Below are 23410 nucleotides of genomic sequence, written 5' to 3' on the forward strand. Positions count from 1 at the left end.
AAGGCAGCCACTGAACTGGATAATTGAGAATGATAAGAGTTTTTCTGTTAGAAAGAATGGGGCAGTGATCCAGTTCATATTCAGTTATTAAGAATAAATGACAAAAGGGAGTCAGAACAATATTTTGAACACAAAACATACCCAATAAAAAATGTTGACTACTATGAAATAATTTCAGGGACTGGTAGTAGTGGAAATGTTGGGAAAATAAATCTTAATGGAAAAAACAGCAAGAAGTGTTTCAAAAGCATCAGGAATAAAAAGATGATTCCAAGATTTTTTTGAGACGGTAACTCTTATGAGTTTAACATTTGGATTTTCCTACAGAAACAAACGACTTTGAAAACATGTAGTTTACTGTATACTTCTTTCAATTCATAGCCAATTCTTTTGGATTCCTGAATAACTGATCAACTTGTAAACCATTTGAACATTTCAAATCTATTCCAACATGAACAAAATTTTCAAATTGTTTGAGTAAATTAGCAAATGAATAGCTGTCCTCAATTTAGAATTAGAGACCTGGATTGACATCTTGGTTCACTCTAAGTAACCTTGAGCATGTTACTGAACCACTCTGAGACTGTTTTTTTTTTTATAAAATAGGACTACAAATTGATCTAAGGTTTGTTGTGAGGATTCAATAACATCAACACATTAAACACCTGGGCCTTATATTTGAAGATACTCCAAAAATGTCTTTTCCCTTCCTCTCCCCTTAGTAAGATAGGAGTTAGTTTCTAGCCAAATCTAATTGTTCATGCTTTTTTTATGTAACAGAATGTAAGGAAGGAGTTGGAGAGTGAAATGGGAATGTGAAAACACTTATCTTTCAAAATTAAGAAATAACAATCTAAAAATGACTTCACCATGGGATTCAAGTTGGCGATCTTTCTGATGTACTACAAGTAGCACATGAGAGACCCTAGTTCCCACCATATCTACCCATGCAAAGAGGGGCTTTAATAAGGGAATTCTTCATCTTCCCTTAGAGGGAAACATTTAAGATTCAGCATACACTTCCTATTATCCAACTCATTCTGACATATTCAAGCATGCATATTTCTTGTTAGGAACAGCAAGGATGAGGTAGATTCAGGTCATTTTTTGATCATTAAAAACCATTAAGTAAAATACAAACAAGAGTGGGGGAAAAAAAGCACAACTTTTTTAAAAAGCACTTTATAAAATCTGAAAGCAACATAATTATGAAGTTAAAATGTATTCATTCCTAAATTCAATTAACTAAAGAAATGCATTAGGGACTAGTCATTCACCAGTGGTTCATGTAGTTTTAATATTAGCCTAAATTAAATGTATATAAGAGGATAATACTCTTCAGGGAAGGAAATATAAATCTAACTTCTATTTTTTATTGACACCATTACTAGAATAAAATTCATTAATTTCAGTGCAAATTCAGGAATTTTACATAACCACTGAGACAACTTTAATGTCCTACTATAAAATTTTAGATTAACAATTTTTAAAAAAAGACTGAATGCGATCTATCTTAAGACATTAATCAAATTTTTAATGTACCAATTTATTGCATATGTCAGTACAGAAAAATAGAAAGTATACTTTAAAAGAAATTTATTGTAAAAAACAAATGTAAATGCTTGCTTGCCATGGTTAGCACACAATGTACTATGACATTCAAATTTGAGTTATAAAATTTTATTACTACTTCAAATAAAATATGGCAAATAACAAAAATATGATTTACATTATGAAATGGGATTAACTTATTTTATACTGAACATACTTGAATATGTTAAAAACAACTTGACTTTTCCATATACGCTGTACTGACAGAAATTGTTATAAATTATGTTAAACACACACTCACCTGTTACATATGTATATATGGCACTTTTTGTAAAAAAGTGTCTCATACACAGTCCTATTTTTAAACTACATTTTAAGATACAAAATATAAATGGAGGTATATTTGCGCCATTTGGCAAAAACGTGTAGACTAGTATTAAGATGACTGCATTTACCTTGCCATACAAATGAATATATTATTTCCAATTTGCTAAAACAATGTGTGTATATATATATATATATATATGGTATTAAGAATAAACAGAAGTATGTTTCATTTTCTACCCTATCAGTTTAAAAAATAAATGTCTGTGCTATGTCATTTCCATCTTTACCTGAGTAATATGAAAATACATAAATTTAAGTGGATAATCCAAAAGGGCTATTTATGACTAATTTTTCCTCTCGCAGCTTTAAAAAATATATTTAGTTATCAAACATAATATGAAAAAGGGAGAGGTGAAGGATCAGTGAAAGATTTCAGTATCTCAATCATGACATAAATTAAAAAGTGACTTCTGTGACATTCTTTACAAGTTTATCTGACCTATCCCTATCCTCAAGGAGAAAAGGGTCTCCTTAATATAAACTACTCTTAAGCTATCTGAGCTTGAAAGATAATTTATAAAACATTAAATATATGGCCTTCATTCTTTAATTTCCCCAAACCTATTCCCACCAAGCCAAATCTTACAAACATAAGAAATGAATATGTAAGCATCAGATGATATGATTTCTCAACAGATATTACAACATAACTACTCCAGTGACATCTTACCAAAGCTGTAATCTATGTAATTACCAAGTGTCCACAGGTAACCATAAATTTAACCAGCCCTGTAACAAAATTCAGAACACCATTTTTATGAAAATATCAATTTTACAGTCAAAAATATAACTGCAAAAACATAGGGTAGTTGCGATGTCAAGTGTCCCAGTCACTTATTAGAAACGCTTTGCATTCAAATGTTTTGCACTATTTCCGTTTCATCAATCTCATCAATTTACTTTCTATATCTAAATTTAAGAACTGTGTCACACTTTCTAGGTGTTTCTATCCTACTAGTATTCTATTACCTGTCACAAATTATTTCTTCTTTTATTTTGCAGTATGCTTTTTAGGGTTCTTTTTATACTTCTTTTTCACCAGGTTTCCCCCCCCACCATAATGGATGTGGAATTTTATTCTAAATGAGCTGTATCTTGCCATATTTAAGATTACTCTAGGATCCCCAAATTTACAGTAACTTAAAGTTCATTTGTAAACTCCTATAGCTGTTCTTGCATAAATTAGTCAGAAATTAATATACAAGATGGATACATATACTTCCACTACCACTAAGCAATGGGTCCAAGGTGAAGGAGGGACTCCTGAAGAAGTCTCATTTTACTAAGAACAACTGCTTTGGCCCCAAAACTGGAAATTATTTTCAAAAATGGGGCCATGGGCTTCATGGCCTCCTGATACTAAGTTTGTTTTCCACCTCTTACCCATCTAAGGAAATAGTCTCGCATACAGATGCTAGTGAAGACAGATGTGGTACAGCCCTAGGCACTGCCTCTGCCCTTAGCTGCAGAAAGAAAGAAAGAAAGAAAGAAAGGCTCCTTAACCCTAAGAAGAGAATTAAGGTAGAGGACAGCAAACAAGTACGCTACAATTTTTGAAGTCCTGGCTTAAATTTAAAAAGATAGTTTATAAACCTGGAATATCAAAAAGATAAAGCAGCATAAAAGCAAAGTACTGATGAAAAAATAGCTTTTAGACTTCATCAGCATATTTAGAACTAAAGTTGATAAACTTCTCCATAGTATAATAGACTGATCACATAGAAACATAAGGTATTTTTTGTAAACTTTAAATAATGATACAAATATAAGGTATGCCATGTAAACTCGTGTCTAAATACACATTTTGTATTTTCTTTTTAATACATTAATATTTTGAATAGTCATTCTACATAGCAAGAACTGACAAGAAAAGTAGGCTTTAATTGTGAATTTATACATACAAAATATGCCTTCCATGATATGCATTACCAACTTGTTTTAAAAAGCAAGACTTTTTACAATTAATTTATAGAAAAAAATTATTCTTAGAAATAATACTTGCTATAATTTATTTTTTCTAAATACTGGCATAAAGTGAATAAGAATGCTATTTGGCAAAAGTATTTCTAGCCCTATCTCCATGGAAAGAATTTTAAATTGAGGTCAAGAGTATTGACCTATTATTTATCTGTTCTAGTTGCTTGCAGAAAGCCATTAAATATAGCTAAAATATTCAAAATATTATATGTTAAAGCTGACATATTACACAGAACTCAATTGCATCTATTTTTTGAGGACTGCTTTAAACAACTTGGCACAATTATGACTCATAGCACGTATTTTTACTAAGGTAAATCCTGCAAGTTTCAAGGGGCTTTTTTTTTCTAAGTAAGGTTTTGTTACTTTTCTAAAATCTAAATCCTACTTCCCACCTATAGTCATTTAATTGCTAAATGTGGTAACAAGTTCTATGTCAAAAAGCTCCAGAATTCCTTCATTCTCACATTCCTACATGTAAAAACTTTTAAAACAAATAAATAAGACTTCCTAAAACTGTCTTTTGATGTAGGAGTTCTGTTTCACAGGAACTGGAACATTGTTGGATTTTGTAACTTTTATTTTCAAGAAGTCCAATAAATGATATCTTGCCTTTGGTGGGTTAGATTTAGCTAGGTACTGGGACTTAAAATCAAATGTGTGGATTTTTGTAAAGTAGTATGTACAATTCTGTAATGATAAAAGACTTCCTAATTTAATTCGTAAGCAGTGCTGATCTTCACTATGACTGCTATTAGTGGTTCAGCTGTAGACTTACAAAATAAACAGAAGCTAAAATTCTCTTTGCCACCAAAGTTACAAATGTTAAAAAGTTCAAATATGCACATCAAAGCTGCAGTAAAATTCTAAATTTCTATTTCTACATGCCATGATCCAGACTGTACCTAACAAAAACACGGTACATTTATATAGGAAAACAGGGTCCCATTTATTTGTAAGAAAAAGCTGGATCTCAGCATTCACCAGAGCAAAATTCAATGGCAACCTGCACATAGGTCTCAATTTCACTTCTTGCCAAAAACAAAATAGAATTTACATAAAAATAGATATAACCCAGATAACCATATACATCAGTATATGACCAGTGCTATTTACATTTAAAATGTTGCATTGCATAATTCAAGGAATAAAATACCATCATGCATTTCATTTAACTTTTAAAGTGAAAAATGCAGTTACAGAACTAAGTTTGCTTATCATGATTGTCCCAATATTTACTTAAGAAATAATACCCAAAGGTTTCTTGTTTACATATCTCCTTCCACATCTAGCTATTAATCTGTGTAAGATTACGCCACTTCAGCAACAAGAAACTTTTGAACAATATCTTATATCGACATATTAAACTAAAGATATGAATACATAACCACATTGAAAGTTTTGATGAAAATGTATGAAATAATCCCAAGAATTATATTTTTCAAATGTAAAAAACTATTTGGATCATCATAAAGGAGCACTGAAGTCCTTTCAAAGTTTAATGTCACTCTTCAGACAGGTACAGACATAACACTTCTAAAAGGAACATTCTTAACCATTCTGCACAAATTAAAATACAATGCAATAATCAAAAAGGGAAACATCATATAATTGTTACATTAGATGAAGTTTTTGCCATTTCTTCAGGAGAATGGCTCTTTACGACTTCTTTGATGAATTGTTCAAGTGCAGTGAAATAGCCTTGGCACTGCCATGTATCATTGTGAGTCCCATCTGGAAAAATGGCTAATCTCTTAGTCCGAGATGGGGAGAGTTCATAAAGTTGTTTCATCATGACTGGTGGAATTAATTGATCTGAGAGTCCAGAGATGAAAAGAGAAGGCATTCTGCACTGAGAGATTTTTCTGTAGGACAAAAATTTATTTTTGTAGCACCATAAAGGAAGGTAACGCATTGGAAAGAATGAAAATAAAGTGCTGGCCATATGTGGTATGCTTAAAAATGTGTTCTCCACCATAATGGCTGAAATCCTATGTGAATTTTCAGAAGCCAAATGAATAGCTACTGCTCCACCCAAGGAACGGCCAAAAAGAAAAATTTTTGTTTTATCAAGGTCAGGTCTAGTCATCACATAGTCTAACACAGCTTCAGAATCTAAGTAGAGTCCTTCTTCACTTGCTTCTCCTTCACTTTTTCCGTATCCTCGATAATCAACCAGCAAAAGGTTAACTTTGAGGTTAACCAACATAAGTAGTGCATTTGGCAACCTGTGACCTATGTTGCCTGCATTCCCGTGAAAATAAATTATAGTTGGGGAATAGGGTGAATTGTCTCCCGTGTATCGTATCAAAATAAGGTTTAGACGTATTCCATCTTTGGTTCTGATGAAGATGTTTTCATGTGGGATGCCAGTGGGCATGGGGACATAAAGACGTGAAGACGATGGCTGTTCCGGAAAATACAGCAACACATCCTGGAATTTATACAGAATACCTGCGATTGATATGAGTATTAACAAAAGTAAGATAATGCCTCCATGCAGATGAAAAGTCACTATTAAAGGTAAAAGAGAAATACGGCAGAGAGCCCAAGACCATGAAGCCAAGGCTATTAGCCATCTTTCAATAAAGTTCCACAGCATCCAGGACTTTTCCATTGTAGTTTTCTGTATGTATCCTAGAGAGAGAGAGAGAGGGAATATCAGTAATTCAACATGTATCTATTATTTGTAAAAAATCCATAACATAATAAACTATGGTACTAGGCCACATGTAATTGTTAAATATGGTCATAGGTATAAGCCATCCACAAAAGTAGTTGCTATAATTTCCCTTGTCCTTTCTGTTCTCAAGTTTCCTTTCTACCACATCCCTCCACTGTCATATTTATGAAACACTAACATTCATCAAATCACATTTATTTTTAAAAAGTGCTCATTTACTGTCAGCTATCTTCATTTATACGTTTCTCACTGATTTGACCAAAAAAAGTTGATGCTACATTGTCATTTTTTTTTTCTTAAAGGAGAAAACAGAAGCTCAGGAGCGTAAGTAGACTGGCCATCACCTGGCTCTCAAGGTAGAAGAGCTGGGAGGCAAACAAGCACGATTCCAGAGCTTATCATACATCTACTGTTAAGTTACGTATGTCCAGGGCAAACTGTCCTGAAGAGGCAGTTCCGAAATTCTAACTTAGCAAGACCAGTCTAATACACTTTGTCAGTCTTTTTCATGTACTGTGGCTAAAACTAAAGAAACTAGGGTAAGGAGCTGGACAAAACAAAACAAAACAAAGCAAAACAAAACAAAATTAACTAGGGTAAGAATAAAAGTATCTCCCTTTCTACCTGAAAGTTTTAATACTAAACTTAAATAATTTACTTAAATTAACCATTAAATTCTAACACTGTATTATTTTTAAGAAAATGATTAATGATTTGTCTTTCATATCTAATTAAAAATAAATAGATTGCTGGTGTCATGAGATAGGAAGTGTCACATCATGAGGTCAACAGATTGCTAAAATATATTGATAAGGCAATAAATACTTGAGGGTGAAGTGTGAAACAAATGCATAGAAATTCTCCAAGAAGCAGCAAACTGACAAAGGAACAGAAAACCAAACATTGTATGCTCTCACTCATAGGCAGGTGTTGAACAATGAGAACACATGGGCACAGGGAGGGGAACGTCACACACGGGGGTCTGTTGGGGGGTGGGGAGGTTGGGGAGGGATTACACTGGTAGAAATGCCTGATGTACGGACAGGCGGATAGAGGCAGCAAACCACTGTGGCATGTGTATACCTATGCAACAATCCTGCAAGATCTGCACATGTACCCTAGAAGTTGAAGTACAATAAGAACGAAATAATAAAAAAAAAATTTTAAAAAGAAATTCTCCAAGAACCAGAGATAAATGAAGTAAAATGACTCTCTGGAGAACAATTTTTAAAAATATGTAACTGACATAAAGAAAGTAAAGAAAAACTATTAAGTTTTTGTTATCAAAAGGTTTATACATGTTGTCTTAAAAATGCAAAAGAACTGAGATATGTCAAAAATTTTCTTGTGTACTATTCATCTACTTATGCTTACTTACTGAATTTTTAAAAATACAGTTCCTTTTTTCCCACTAACCAAACTGCTATAACAAAGTTACAGATTGATTATAAAAACAAGGTGGACGATTTAACACATTTGATTTTTTACTATTATTTCACTAAACACAGACTTTTACATTTGAATTCTTACTCAAATGAACCTTTTTAAACATAAACCAGCATTTTTCTCTGATTTTCCAGAAATCAACACTGCCACCCAGTGGTAGCAAATTTTATTACTGTATCACATTCTCCCTGAATAACTGTATTTATCACCTATTTCCAGTCTGAATTGCCTTTTCAGTAGAATAAGAGTTTTTAAAATGCTTACATATAAGGCTGGTCAGTAGTATGAAGATTAGTAATAAGAACATTCATAAATGTTATAGGCATGTTAACTTTATTTGGTTTTGTGACTAGTATTTCTGGCTCTATTACTTTCTTAACTGTGTTCTGGCCAAATTAGTTCTTAATTTTAAAAATTATTACTAAGCCAGATAAAATAGCTCCAAATACATGAATAAAGCATATTTTAAAATCTGAATCTTATACTTACATTTGTATAAATTTACAGTTAAATGTTCAACTAATGAACTTTGAAAAGTTCTTTTTGTTTTAGTAGCCTTCAACACCTAATTTTAGCAAACAATACTGAATTTAAATCTATAAAGCTAGGAAGTATATTTCTCTTTTTCACTATTGCATATCTAATGACTAGTACAGCACTTTATATATACTTATGACTAAAACATTTTAAAATAATCTAATTACATATATAAATTATTAAGTTTATTTAAAAAAAAAGTATTCTGAGCAGTGGGCACATAATGCTTAAAATGACATCAGAAAAATGGGCATATTTATTTGGGTCTATTACTGGCTAGGAATAACAAAAGATAAACCTACAGTTTTCCACAAAACATTCCTGAAAAGTCAAATTAACTGTTTTGTGATAAACAATCATAATCTTACAGTGAGTTGTTACACTATGGAAGTCAAAATAAAAGTCAATTCATTTTGAGCAATATCAAATGGAAGTCATTTTTAAGAATAGGTTAATAAAAAATTGCTCTGGGGTGGTGAGGTGCATGGATATGGTTTTTTAAAAACATATTCTTATATTGGTGGTTTAGGATAAGAACTCCACTCACAGATTGCCTTATTTTTATCTAACCCCACTTACCAATAATCTCTGTTCCCTGGTCTGTGTATGTACTTCCATTCAAAGATGTTCTTAAAAGAAACCAGGACAAATGAACAATATCAGGAAGGATTTTTAATTTACTGAATTTGCTGAAAGTATCAGCGAAGCAAAATTACCATGCACCATCTGGTGAGATGTAAAAGCAACTTCATACCCAGATGTTATGACAGTCAATAAAAACAAGCACTGCCTCTAATAAGTCGATTGCACCGATCCCACAGCCAGCATTATATTTTCTATTTATTTTGTCAGTTAGTGTAAATAAAGGGTTAACAAAACCTTTCTCCCTCTTCAGATAAAAAATGACCTCTCCTCAACCTTCCTGCACTGTTTCCCTGGAAACATGATAAAGGTGGGCTATCAGCTGTGTTTCTAAGCAACACTGTAGTAAAAATGGCTCCTACTGACAAGCAACATCTGGATTGAAGGGAGAGTAAGCGGGGCTGAACGTGCGTAGTGGAAAAGTATAAACAGGGGCTTCTCTGAATCAAATAAGACTTGTAACTGACTTGTCATTTGCTTAGTCCTGGATGCTATACTTACATGCTGTTAGAAGATGACACTGTTTCCTGCAGAGCATTAAGGAGTTAAGCCAGGGTGGCATTCACTCCCATCCTTGTGTCATTTTCCACTAAACCTGAGCTATCATCTAGGAACAACATACCTAACGGTGACATGTTGGGTTTTCCTTCCCATAATTTTCAAAAAACCAGAGAGGCTGATACATAGCAGGGTCCACTATGGTCTACTGGGCCTTGTGAATAGGAATGTTCAGTTGACCCCAGGACCACTGCTACTAGTCATGGAGAATGAGGGAGGCAGGCAATCAAGTATGTCCTATGTGGTAAAACATAAAATTTGTCTTCAGAACAGATGTATTGTTTGTCAGGTTATTCTGCATGCGAAATCCATTTGCTGATAACATCTTAGCATGATAAAAATCAGGAAAAGGATGCATTTAACACACTCAAAGCTTATATCAATTAGAAGGGTTGCTGAGTGGGAGAGCACATAAGACCTGTTCTATGGAGAATGTAGAAATGTAGATAATCAATTACTTCTCATCTTCCATTCTTCTTTTACATCATTATTGTATGTATTTTTAACCTTGTGCCTACATCTTAAAATGAATACTTGACAGTTCCATTTTTCAATTTTGTTTGCCATGTTAACAGATCTGCTATTACATGTCAAACATCTCTAAAAACTACCTATGAATTTAACTTTCCCCAGTAACTCCTTAACCATTTGCTATCTGAGAATTTGATGACTGAATTCTCATAATAATCTCTCATAAAATGTAAAATTCACTTTAAAATATATCTAGCGGATTTTTCTCAATCCACACTGCAATACCAGACCCCCAAAGTGTCATCTGTGGTTGACTCGTCCTCTATACTCAAGTTGCTGTTTCTCTCTGCCCTATACCCTGAAAAGCAGACATTTCTCCAAGGTCGAATCCACTGTTTTTTAGGTTATTACATTCTTTCCCTCAGTGATTTAATTCCTTCTCATGTCTCCAATTATCACACCTGTGCATGAATTATTCCCAATCTACAAGTCTACTCTTTATCTATAATCTCAATTTACCTGTTCCTCACGTGCCTGATGCTTCACTGATATTTCTAATTTATCTAAAATAAACGCATCCTGTTCCCATCCCAACATTTTGCAGACTTTATGCTAATTATGCACAAAAAAGCTGGATGTGTAAAGAAATACATTTTTTAAAAACACAGGATATGTAGACTAAGATTTCAGTATTACAGTTTATTACAACCTGTTCTGTTCTTGTATTTGAATGAAAAAAAAAACTCAACCTTAGAAATAACTTTTGTGCTTTTTAAATGAAATGGTTTGAGGTGTCACACTGATACCGGTGAGTGTGTCTCCAAAAATAATCTACTGAAAGCATGACTAATCTTTATTGTAATGTACTATATAGATAAATTATATGATTGCTTTTCTTTTAAAAGAATAGTTTTGAAATATTAGTGACATCCTGCTAAACTACATAAGTAGTCTGATTATCTGATGCAATTTAAGATATGGTGCTTGTCTTGAGGACTTACGGCCCTAATTGGCTTGTTGTAGTCCCTTCTAGTGCTCCTTACTTACTGTCTCTATATTTAAGTCCATTATGGGTATACAACAAACAATTTGAGACTAAAAATAAGAGTAATCTAGAACTGTAAAGCTCTCACACCACTTTGCCAGACAGCAGTGTTCGCTGAATGGCAAGTCAGGTAATGGAATGAGTGATGGCCATGCTTACCTGGTCTCTACTAATCCTCTCCTGTGCTCTCATATAGGCACCTGGAAGATCACAACTAGTTCAATTTTTCAGAAAAAAATATTTAAATTAAACAACTATTTTATAAAATGATGCTCTGAAAAAAGAGAGAGATAAGTATTGAAGTCATGTCCACTATGAATGGTATGAGTCCTCAGAATATCACTGCCAGCTCCCAGGGGAGCTGTGAAGCCCAGCGTGGACCACTGAAGCAGTCCCATAGTTGATTTCCCAGCCTCTTCCAGAAGAGACGGTCATCAGATTCCAATGCATCCTTCTCTACTAGACGGCCCTGGCTCTCAAGCAGTTTGTGATCTACTCAGTAATGTTCAAGCAACTCTTGAGCTACTCGGGAGACAGATGTGGACAGAAATAACTACGTATCTAACACAAGTTCATTTCATTATAGAGCAGACAAAGAAAAATCAAAGAAAGATGACAATTGTCCTTACATATACCAAAGGAAAATCAAAACCTTAACTCTATCTTTCCTTCACAACATAATTTTAGAAGTATGGATTTCATCAAGGTTGATTACTTAGAGAAACTGAGTGGAAACTTATGCAATCTTTTAAAAGCAGGACAAAGCATAACGCCAGGGTTAAGAATCTCTACTACTTTCCATCAAACAGCTGTCTCTGACACATTTTTATTCATTTAGTACGATTATTCACAGAAACTGCAAGTATTCAGCATAATCTAAATAAATACTTGGCAAGAATAGCATAGAGGAATTTAGAGCTGTTCAACTGGATGAACTTTAAGAGCTTTTCTAAATCTGAGATCTTTCAATGCTAGTGGTTCTCAAAAGGTGGTCAGAAACCTGAGGATCCCCAAGACCCTCTAATGGGGTCCACGAGATCAATATTATGGTCATAATAATACTAAAATGTCACTTACCGTTTCCACTGTTTGACATTTGCACTAATGATGCATAAGCAATTGGGTGCCTTTACACCCTTATAAGCAATAAGCACCTAAATGCTGGTGCCTTTACAAGAATCAAGGTAGTGGCCTCACGTGTTGGAGTCACTACCATCAACTCACAGTAAATGAGGGAATAATCCGGTTTTACTTACGAATGTCATAGTAGTAGCAGTAAAAATTATATCTCAACAAGTACACATCTTTTTAACACATTGTGTGACAAATGTGTGACAAAATTGGAAGCACACATAAAGCACTTTGTGCTGTGTATTGAAATACATTTGAATTGTGAGCTGAACTAGCTGCTTTGTTCAGACATTTTTATTTTAAAAGACAACTGACAACTACGGTTGTTCAGACTTAGAGGTCTGGCAGATTATTTTCTGGAAAATGAATGAGGTTGCCAATAGCTCCTCGATACCTTAAGAGACTTTTTGATGGAACTGTGGTAATCTATTAATATTAAATGTGTTACCATTTGGAAGAATCTGCATTAACTCAATAAACCAATATATTCCGAATGACCAACGAATGGTGTCACAAAAATCAAGCAGACATGAGTAAAACTTCACTATAAACCAACAGATTTTGATGTTAACAGAGACAAAAGATTTTCTGATGCAGGTTTCAGATGGCACGATGTAACTGACCTTTAAGGAAGTGCCACCTGTTGAGCGATGGAGTAGACCAAAGAGTGTTCACAATTCTCTATTATAATACTCCTCCCTTTACAACTACACATTTGTGTGAGCCTGACTTTCTTCATATTTCACGAAAAGAACCCAATAATCTGCCTGCCTTCTATCAGGCAGACATTAAAGATACTTACAAAAATATAAAATAATGCCATACATCTATTTGTTGTAATTACAATTGTTTTATATAAAATGTTGTTTAAGTGATATGTAATTAACCTATTACTACTATCTTAAAATTAAAACTTCCAGTTTTAACTTATACACTTTATAAACTTCCAGTTTTAATTTCTAACCCAATAAATATCTATATAATCCACATACACACACAAAAAAATCTTTGGCTCTTTACATTTCTAAAATGTAAAGGGGTCTGACACCAAAACGTTTGAGAACCACTGTTCCATACTATTTAACCATATAATTGTATTGCCTTATTCCCCAAAGACTTGCCTTCTTCAAATTAAGAATATTACATTTATTTAAATCCTTTCTACATTATAACATATATAAATATATTTAAGGTTTTTTACCCAGTAATATTTTCTCCAAAAACTAAAAATAAATAAAAACTTAAATATATCAAGAACTGAAACTCAAATTACAGGAGTAAATACATTTTAATTATTGCCATAAGGTTAGTAGGAGAATCAACTAGACAAAACTATTATATAATAAATAATACTTTATCATAAAAAATATGTTTTCATGAAGGTCAGAACTGCCCTACAAATTAAATTCTAGTTATTCTAATTATTTTTAATTACAAAAATGTACAGTGGGCCATGCATGGTGGCTCACGTCTATAATCCTAGCACTTTGGGAAGCCAAGGAGAGCAGATTGCCTGAGCTCAGGAGTTTGAGACTAGCCTGGGCATTATGGTAGAACACCATCTCTATAAAAAATACAAAAAACTAGCTGGGTGTGGTGGCACGTACCTGTGATCCCAGCTTCTAGGAAGGCTGAGGTATGAGAATCATTGGAACTCAGGAGTCGAGGTTGCAGCGAGCTGAGATCATGCCACTGCACTCCAGCCTGGGCGACACAGCGAAACTGTGTCTCAAAAAATAAAAAAAAGTGTACATTGTATTGCATATTGCACATCTGAGTTACAGATTCTGCCACTAGCAAATGGTCTTTTAGAAATACAAAAGAAGTGCGCTATTATAGGTGAATTTCCCAAAAACAATTTGGCAAAAGGCTAACAATTCTAAATACAATTACAAAGTCCTAAGTCATAAATGCACTATTATTTCTTTAAAGATCTTAAGTTCATCCTAAATTGATAATTTTGGTAACAGCTTGTTTAAAAATAAAAACTGTTCCTACACTTAAAAAAAGATGCCTACAAGTGAAGGAACAATGTGAAGGTTCAAGTGAAGACTGTCAGGAGTGGAAAGCAAGTTCATGTGTCATTGCCAACATCCACAACCCAGTGGAGGAGAAGAAGGACTCCACACCCCACAGTGCTCATTAATTACTCTGGGTGAATCACAGCTTCCAATCACATGTGTAATGTGGAACTCAGATTCAGTATTCTTACATCAATCTCTCTCCTTTTCGGTTAAGAACTGGGAAGTCAGGAAACCATGCCAGTTGCACGGCTGAAATGGAAACACAAATAGCTGCTATCAAGGTGTTGGAGACACCACAGAATGAATTATCTATTTCCCTAATGGTTACCCACATGCCATCAATAATGAAAAAGTGTGTATTAATAGTCCTATGGGACAAATGAACAGTAACTGCCTATGGAGATGCTGGAATAATAACTGGATAGTTCAGGGAGCATTTTTAACTAGGATTTGAATCTGCATGAGAAGACAGCTCAAAAATTATACCAGGCAGCAACTGAGTAGCTTTTTTGTGCTTAAAAGTCTTGGCAAATTAAGTCAATTCTGGCAGAAGTAAAATGAGAGATTATTGTTACTATGGAAGCCAACCACAATTTTTTCTGAGATTATAAATATCTAAAATGTCTTTTAAAAAATCCACAAGCCTAAAACTGTAGTGATGTTAGAGTGATAATGAAATTCACAAAACGTTCCCAATTTATAAATGGGCAATGTTCCAAAACTTTACCTATAAACTAGATGGATGTAACTTAGCATTTTTGTTTTGTATAAAACCGATGTTATACAACACTGAGTATGTGAAAGTAAGTCCAACTAGAAGCCTTACTAGAAGTGGCCAGATTCTCAGACTAGCTCATAAATGCATATAGTCCATGAATTCGAAATACTACATCTTTACAAGGGATTTCAGCAGAATGTACTGTAGCAGGAGTTAACACCATGTGAAACAGTAACATAAAATGTCATAATGTATTATGAAATCTGTCATTTGAGGGAAAAAAATCTTAATTAGAACTTGAGCGTTTTTTCAGTCTACACAAAAAGAGGCTATTTAAAGGTCTTAAGATTTTCCTGCAGCAACTAAATAGAAAGATTTCAGAATCTGAGTAATATGTTAAAGGAAACAGAGAAACAGAAATAAATCATGGGAAAATGTTAAATCCAACAGTTTCCTGTACCTATCACTAAGTTACATAGTTAGCCCAGGGCAACATGGTTAGTAAACCCTACTATTCACATGCCAAGAGGCCATCGATGTGCCCGAGAGGACGGCAGTGTGCCAAGAGCTACCTGTAGGTACCTGGCTTGCTTTCATCATTCCAAGCTAACTATCAATGGGAGGCAGTGTGGTGCAATGGAAAGGAGACTGTTCTCAAGCATGGTCTGTTAATAGATAGGTAGCTTTTGCCAACTCACTTAGTCTCTCTGAATATATATTTCCTCATATGTAGGAGGAAGATAAAAGAGTAAATTGAAATACTGTTGCGATAAAATGCAATAGTCGTGTTAATAAGTGCAGCTACTTCTATGAGACAAAATTTACATTACTTTATTATCTACTATAGCAGAATATGTGAGATTAGGTACAACTAGAAGTCCGACTAGTCCTGGATTAAATAATGGATATGATTCCCTAGAGGCTACCACATCTCAACACAGGAAATAATCAGAGCAATGCCCTATTTGTCTGTTGAAACCAAGGTCAGATAGCAGATCCTCCAGAAAGCTTGCCTTGGACCCCCACTCCCTACTGCCATCCATTCCATATTCTGTAGTTTACGCAAACTTAGGTGGCAGAACTTACAATTGCACCGTAATTAACTTGCTTACACAGGCTGTGAGTCCCTTGATAACAGAGACTCCATCCGGTTCAACTCTACATTTTCAGTATGAAGCCTGATGCATAGTGAGCACCTAATAACAATTATTTAATTGGGCAGCTGTGGTCTTAGGATAGCATGACATTAACACTAAATGAGCAATCACAAAATCTTACACAGTAAAACAAAATTTTAGTCAAAGATGAGTGATTGCCCTAAGCATGAAGAGAAGAACTGATCCACCACCCCTATCCCCTCAAAAGAGATCAGTGAAAATCAAACATCAACACTCAAAGCCAATATATGCATCTCTTCCTATACAGTTACTATTACATAGTAAACATTTGTTAAATGGGGATGGACATTTTTGTAGTTTTGATACCTTGGGCTAGTAAACACTAGCAATGCATTTTACTTAAATGTTGACTAAATTCCACAGCAAAATTGACTTCGATTGTATGGGTGCTTTTTTGCTGTTTCTTGAAGACCCCAGAACTTTCTGCCAGGGTCTTCACAGGTCTAAACCTGTTAATGGCGTGATTAGGGGGGAGTCTTCCTCCCTCCGACCTAGTCGCTAGGATTTTTCCATTTTATTTTGCAGGTCTGTGTGGGAGGGTCGGGGAGAGGAGGATTGGATTTTAAGGATCGTGGGTTTGGACACATTACTGGAGACACAATCGACACCGAACACGAAGAGACGTTTCAGGCTCCAATGACAAAACGACACCAGGCGAGCCTCCGGCAATGGGCGCAGCTTAGTTTCCAAAACAGGAACGTGGCTCGGGTTCGCTGCAGCGGGTGAGGGGTGAGCGGCGCGGGGGCGGCCGGCCGGGCCGCAGCCAGGGCGGGCGCGGCGCCCCGGGGGTCCCCCCACCACCCCCCGGCCCGGGACGCCGCGCGGGCCCCGCGGCTCTGCCCACCCGCCGCCCCGCAGGGTTTCGCGCCGGCCCCGAGGACCCTCCCGGAAGGCGCGGCTCGGCGCTCGGGCCCCGCGGGATCGGCGTCCCGGGCCGCACTTACTCAGACTCGCGGACAGACTGCGCAGCCGGCCGCGGGCACGAAACCGGGCGCCGCGCAGCAGCAGCCTGCTCCCGCGTCGCTTCCGTCGCTCCTCATCGTCCTCCTCCGGCCCAGAGGCCGCGGCCGTCGCCACGGTCTAGCCCGGAGCTCCTGCGGCGCGTCGCTCAGCGGCCCCACTTCCGGCCCCCGCTCGGGTGTCGCCGGCAAATGCCCCCGCCGGCTCCCGCATAACCTGTTCTCCGTCTTCCCGCCCCGAGTGGGAACCCTGCCCGTTCTCCCGAGCATGCGCAGAAGCGGCTGTCGGGGAACCCCCCCCCCCCCCCCCCGCCCCGCGACGGTGGCCCGGACGGAAAAGATACCTCGGCGCCGTGGGCTCGGCTGCCTGCCCTGCGACCTGGGGGTCTTGGCCTCCCACCCTCCTCCGAGCACGAGGACCCCCCCCACCCTCCTCCGAGCACGAGGACCCCCCCCACCCTCCTCCGAGCACGAGGACCCCCCCCACCCTCCTCCGAGCACGAGGACCCCCCCCACCCTCCTCCGAGCACGAGGACCCCCCCCACCCTCCTCCGAGCACGAGGACCCCCCCACCCTCCTCCGAGCACGAGGACCCCCCCCACCCTCCTCCGAGCACGAGGACCCCCCCCCACCCTCCTCCGAGCACGAGGACCCCCCCCACCCTCCTCCGAGCACGAGGACCCCCCCCACCCTCCTCCGAGCACGAGGACCCCCCCACCCTCCTCCGAGCACGAGGACCCCCCCCACCCTCCTCCGAGCACGAGGACCCCCCCCACCCTCCTCCGAGCACGAGGACCCCCCCCACCCTCCTCCGAGCACGAGGACCCCCCAGCGACGCACCCGCGCCCTACTGGTGGAGGAGGAGCCGGATGCGGCGCAGGACCGGCCCGGAGCCGGGGAGCTCGGAGGCCACCATGGCTGTGCGAGCCGCAGGTTCACGGAGGACTCTGTTCGGCCTGATAGGGTCGTCAGGCGTGTCGCAAGGAGTTCCAGGATTTAAAGCGCTTCCATAACTATTTTTCTCCTTTTACTTCTACCCGAGTGGACTGTCCACGGCGAATGCAGGTTTTGTGAGGCCTGAACCTTCTGCTATTTGGAGAGCCCTTTTAAAGAAAAATCATGTAAAATTATTTTTGCACGTTTTGCAGAGGCACACGACCCCTGGAACGCGCTGCTGGGGCTCCTCTCAAGGCCTTGGAAGGGTTCATCACCAAAACGGGCCCTTCAAACTTGGGCTTCGTTAGCTTCATTCTGCCCCCGCCACCACCATGCACCGAAGTGTCCAGACGTGTTGACAGATGTGTGCCTCCCCTCTCTGGGGCTTTCCTTATTCTATGCCCCCCGCCCTTTTTTTTTTTTTTTTTTTTTTTTTTTTTTTTTTTTTTTTTTTTTTTTTTTCTTTGAGACGGAGTTTCGCTCTTGTTACCCAGGCTGGAGTGCAATGGCGCGATCTCGGCTCACCGCAACCTCCGCCTCCTGGGTTCAAGCAATTCCCCTGCCTCAGCCTCCTGAGTAGCTGGGATTACAGGCACGTGCCACCATGCCCAGCTAATGTTTTGCATGTTTAGTAGAGACGGGGTTTCACCATATTGACCAGGATGGTCTCGATCTCTCGACCTCCCAAAGTGCTGGGATTACAGGCTTGAGCTACCGCGCCCGGCTATGTCCCCTATTTTATATAGACAGAGGATATTTTATAAATTGGTGATGGTGGTGGTTTTTTTTTTTTTTTTTCTTGTCTTTTGAGATGGAGTTTCGCTCCCGTTGCCCAGGCTGGAGTGCAATGGCGCGCTCTCGGCTCACTATAACCTCTGCCTCCCGGGTGCAAGCGATTCTGCTTCCTCAGCCTCCCAAGTAGCTGGGATTACAGGTCCCCACCACCACACCCCACTAATTGTTGTATTTTTGGTAAAGACGGGGCTTCACCATTTTGACCATGCTGGTGTTGAACTCCTGACCTCAAGTAACCTGCCTGCCTCGGCCTCTTAAAGTGCTGGGATTACAGGCGTGAGCCACCGCGCCCAGCCTGTGGTGGTGTTTTCGAACATATGTATCCTGCTACCAGATCGAGAGCTCCAGGTCAAAGCTGAGTTCTTGATTCATAGCTTCCTAATGTTGATCACCGAATAAGTGCCACGCACTAAAATACACCATTTACATAAACAAATTAATAATCATAGCAACTGGAGAAGATACTTAGTGAAAACAACCCTTGATTGTCCTTGAACCAAGCAACTAAAATCACATGATAAAATGGAGACTGGGTTTTGAATCAATCTGGAGTTCGTCTGGTTTCATAATTCATGGTTCCTCTCATGTAACTAATATAAAGTCCAGTTTCTGACATTGTAGAAGCTTAGTAGATGTTGAACAAGCTACAAATGTACACGGATAGGTACCCTTTCATAAGATGGGCAAGCAAAGGCTCCTACCGTAGCACTGTTCATTGTTCCTCCAAAATAAATTGATAACTTAAGTGAAGAGTAGATATTCCTAAAACAATATCATGAGACTTTACAACGTCACAGATGATTACAGGTAATCAGGCAACTTAGGTCAATTAGACATAAAGTAAATAACTGAATGTTCTTGGGCTGGAAGGAACCGTAAGTTCTAGCTCCACTACAAACTAGCACTGAATTAAATGTGTCAGTTTTGAAAAACGAGATTTTCATACATTACACAACCTCTAAGTGTACTTAACAGCTCTAAAATGTTTTATCAAGGCTGATTGCAGCAAAATTTGTTTTAATGTAAAGCAATATTTTATGCTAAAATAAAATAGTTCTAAAAGTTGTTGCTGCCACTCTTCATGGATAACTTCTCACTTCTCCATGGTGAAAGAGGACGGACTACAGCAAAAATTTCGGTGGAAAAGAGCTCCTGGAACATAAAAACTGGGGTTGCTTTTAATCTCTCCCCCTCAGTATCTCGTGCCATTACTACATAATAATAGGTTCTCAATTAAAGTTTGCTAAATAACTCTATTTTTAATCCTCAAATAGATACGAGAAGAGTCCCTAGTTGATTTCTGGTCATACAAATGTTTATTTCTGTATTTTAACTTATGTGTTTTTATGCATTATTTCTGTATTAAGAGAACTCATACCACAGTAGCAAACGTCATGAAAAAAACAAACAGCTCTGTAGTTTCCAAAAGCCTACATTTTACAAGTTTAAATGAAACAACCAACATTTTGAGTGGGGGGGATGCCCTGTTCTTTCTCGGGAGCTTTCACAACCAGCGAAATCAGTATAGTGACCACTGTTTTACGTACAGAGAACAAGGATTAGAGGCCATCACTAGCCAGTGCACAAAGTGATCTTAGGTCTCTCTCAACGACAAAATCCACTGGCGTGTGGATCAACTGCTCGCAAAGAGCGTCAGCAGCTGAGGCCAGCAGGAGCGGTCTGCGCGCCGGACCCTCCCCAGGCCCCGCCTCCTCCCTGCGCGGCCGCCCGCCCTCCTACCCTCCCACCTCCGCTGCGAGCCTGGCTGCGCCTGCGTGCGTGGGCCCCGTGACGTCACGGCCTCGGGTCTCCCCTGCGCCTGCGCGGCGAGCGGCTGGCGGAACCGGCGCTTTTTGGCGCCAGCTTCCGGTTTAGTGACTGCACCTCAGACTTGACGTCAGGTGGTAAGTGTGTGGGGAGTCAGGTGGGGGATGTGGGGCGGCCAGCCGGGGGATTTGTGGGACGGCAGGCGGGGGGGGTCTGGTGCGTCAGCCGGGCATCAGGCCGGGGCCTGTGTGTGGGCGTCAGGTTGGAGTCTGTGGGGCGGCAGGCCGGGTGGGGGGGGTGTGTGGGGCGGCAGGCCGGGTGGGGGGGGTGTGTGGGGGGCGGCAGGCAGGGTTTGGGGGGTGTGTGGGGGGCGGCAGGCAGGGTTTGGGGGGCGGCATGCCGGGTGGGGGTGTGTGTTGGGGGCGGCAGGCCGGGTGGGGGGGTGTGTGGGGCGGCAGGCAGGGTTTGGGGGTGTGTGGGGGGCGGCAGGCAGGGTTTGGGGGGTGTGTGGGGGGCGGCAGGTAGGGTTTGGGGGGTGTGTGGGGCGGCAGGCAGGGTTTGGGGGTGTGTGGGGGGCGGCAGGCAGGGTTTGGGGGGTGTGTGGGGGGCGGCAGGTAGGGTTTGGGGGGTGTGTGGGGCGGCAGGCCGGGTGGCGGTGTGTGGGGGGCGGCAGGCCGGGTGGGGGGGTATGTGGGGGGCGGCAGGCCGGGTGAGGGGGTGTGTGGGGCGGCAGGCAGGGTGGGGGTGTGTGGGGGGGGCGGCAGGCCGGGTGTGGGGGTGTGTGGGGGGCGGCAGGCAGGGTTTGGGGGTGGGGGGCGGCAGGCAGGGTGGGGGTGTGTGGGGGGGGCGGCAGACCAGGTGGGGGGGTGTGTGGGGGGCGGCAGGCAGGGTTTGGGGGTGTGTGGGGCGGCAGGCAGGGTTTGGGGGTGTGTGGGGCGGCAGGCCGGGTGGCGGTGTGTGGGGGGCGGCAGGCCGGGTTGGGGGGTATGTGGGGGGCGGCAGGCCGGGTGAGGGGGTGTGTGGGGCGGCAGGCCGGGTGGGGGTGTGTGTGGGGGGCGGCAGGCAGGGTTTGGGGGTGTGTGGGGCGGCAGGCCGGGTGGGGGGGTGTGTGGGGCGGCAGGCAGGGTGGGGGTGTGTGTGTGGGGCGGCAGGCCGGGTGGGGGGGTGTGTGGGGGGCGGCAGGCAGGGTTTGGGGGTGTGGGGGGCGGCAGGCCGGGTGGGGGTGTCTGTGGGCCGCAGGCAGGGTGTTTGTGCAGCGGCGGGTGATGGGGGGTGCCTAGTTCCCCGCGCTGTGGCAGCGCGATTAGAAGCCAGGCCCCTTGATACTCATCTAGACCCGAGCCCCTGGTCGTGGGACGGTTTCTCCCAGGTTTGACTCCTTGGAACTGTGTTGCTCGCTTTACCTGCGTACACGCTGCTGATTCCTTCACATGGCAGCCCCGCAGGAAACCATCAAGATCTCATTTTGTAGCTAGAATCCTCTGGTTCACAGAGGTAATGGGGCTTGCCCGAGGCCAGGTTTTTACTCGGAATCCGTGGAGGCTTGGAGGAGAGTAGGGGGAACGGCGCAGAGGAATGATGTAAATGCCCTCGGGATTTTCATTTTCCAGGAGGGTACAAGGGACCCTGGAGCCGGAAAGACTTTAGGCTTGGAGGAAATCACTTTATCTTCTTACACTTAGTCGTTCATTAACCTTTGGGATCTGAGATCATCCCAAATTGTTATTAAGTGCTGTGAAAGATAGGCAGCTCTAAACTCTTCGTTTCCTTGGGAAACACAGCTTGTCAAGGGTTGCATGAGGGAAACTTCAGTTGCATTAGTCACTTTCTCTTTTTTTTCCCCCCTCTCTCTAAGTGCAATAAAATAACACTTAATCACTTTCCTTGGTCACTGAATAAAACTTGCTGGTTTGTCTTCCTATGTCACTTCAGGACAATTTAGTCAGCAACTGAATGAATGATGAATCATTATTGTGTACTAGTAACTTGCATTCATTCTCCTGAAAGCTTTGCTTATTGTTAAAGACTGAAACTTCTTCCCACCTTTTTATCTCCTTAGTATTTTGCAGTGTTTATGTTTTAAATGTTGCTTGGATCACCAAGCATTACAGTATTAAAATTATCAAGACTTACTACTTTTCAAAGCACAGTTTTAGATTATCTGATTTTATTTTCATTCTAATTTCTACACAGTTTTTAACCTCATTTTACACTTAAGAAAACTGAAGCTTTGAGAAATTAATTGCTCAGCTATTAAATGTTAGCATCCACATTTGAATTCAAATTTATTAGAATCCAGAACCTGAGCCCTAAGAATCTCCTCATTTGTCTTACTGCAAATGGAATGGATCAGCTAAAATTCTCAGAATCCAAAAAATAAAATTAGCATGTAAAAAGGAATGGAAGTCCTTTTTATGCCATTGTAATGAGCAAAAATACTTATGCCTAGTTTATAGCAATTTTGGAATCCTTGTTTTTTGTATAACCATTTTTAGAATACATGTGCATGCACAACATTACCTACATTTTGTAATTATAAAGTAATTTAAGTCTTTGCCTGGGATTTGTTGAGGGAAACTTTAACTTTGAGACCATATCGAATCTA

At 40.1% G+C, this 23410-nt stretch overlaps 2 protein-coding genes across 7 annotated transcripts in view; one reads left to right on the plus strand and one right to left on the minus strand.

The window, feature by feature from the left end:
• Window positions 1–4839: 4839 nt before the first annotated feature.
• Window positions 4840–17121, minus strand: ABHD13 (abhydrolase domain containing 13). 2 transcript variants are annotated; one of them, XM_074387452.1, is made up of 4 exons: window positions 14036–17121; window positions 11457–11497; window positions 9161–9210; window positions 6464–6552 (listed from the first exon to the last, which is right to left on the minus strand). In XM_074387452.1, the coding sequence occupies exons 1-4, from the start codon at window positions 14199–14201 to the stop codon at window positions 6498–6500; spliced, it is 312 nt and encodes a 103-aa protein (XP_074243553.1). In that variant the 5' UTR covers window positions 14202–17121; the 3' UTR covers window positions 6464–6497. The 2 variants fall into 2 exon arrangements, with proteins under 2 accessions (XP_074243552.1, XP_074243553.1); XM_074387451.1 differs by lacking the exons at window positions 9161–9210; window positions 11457–11497 and having other exon boundaries at window positions 4840–6552; window positions 14036–17088.
• Window positions 17122–20840: 3719 nt separating this feature from the next.
• LIG4 (DNA ligase 4) overlaps window positions 20841–23410 on the plus strand; it is a 185263-nt gene continuing 182693 nt past the window's right edge. For 4 of the 5 annotated variants that reach the window (XR_012514280.1, XR_012514281.1, XR_012514282.1 and 1 more), the window contains exon 1: window positions 20841–20942. The gene's annotated coding sequence lies outside the window, so the exon portion shown is untranslated. The remainder of the gene's footprint in view (window positions 20943–23410) is intronic. The other variant, XM_010338830.3, reaches the window with a different exon arrangement.

The sequence above is a fragment of the Saimiri boliviensis genome, chromosome 16, assembly GCF_048565385.1.
Source record: "Saimiri boliviensis isolate mSaiBol1 chromosome 16, mSaiBol1.pri, whole genome shotgun sequence".
NCBI lineage: Eukaryota > Metazoa > Chordata > Mammalia > Primates > Cebidae > Saimiri > Saimiri boliviensis.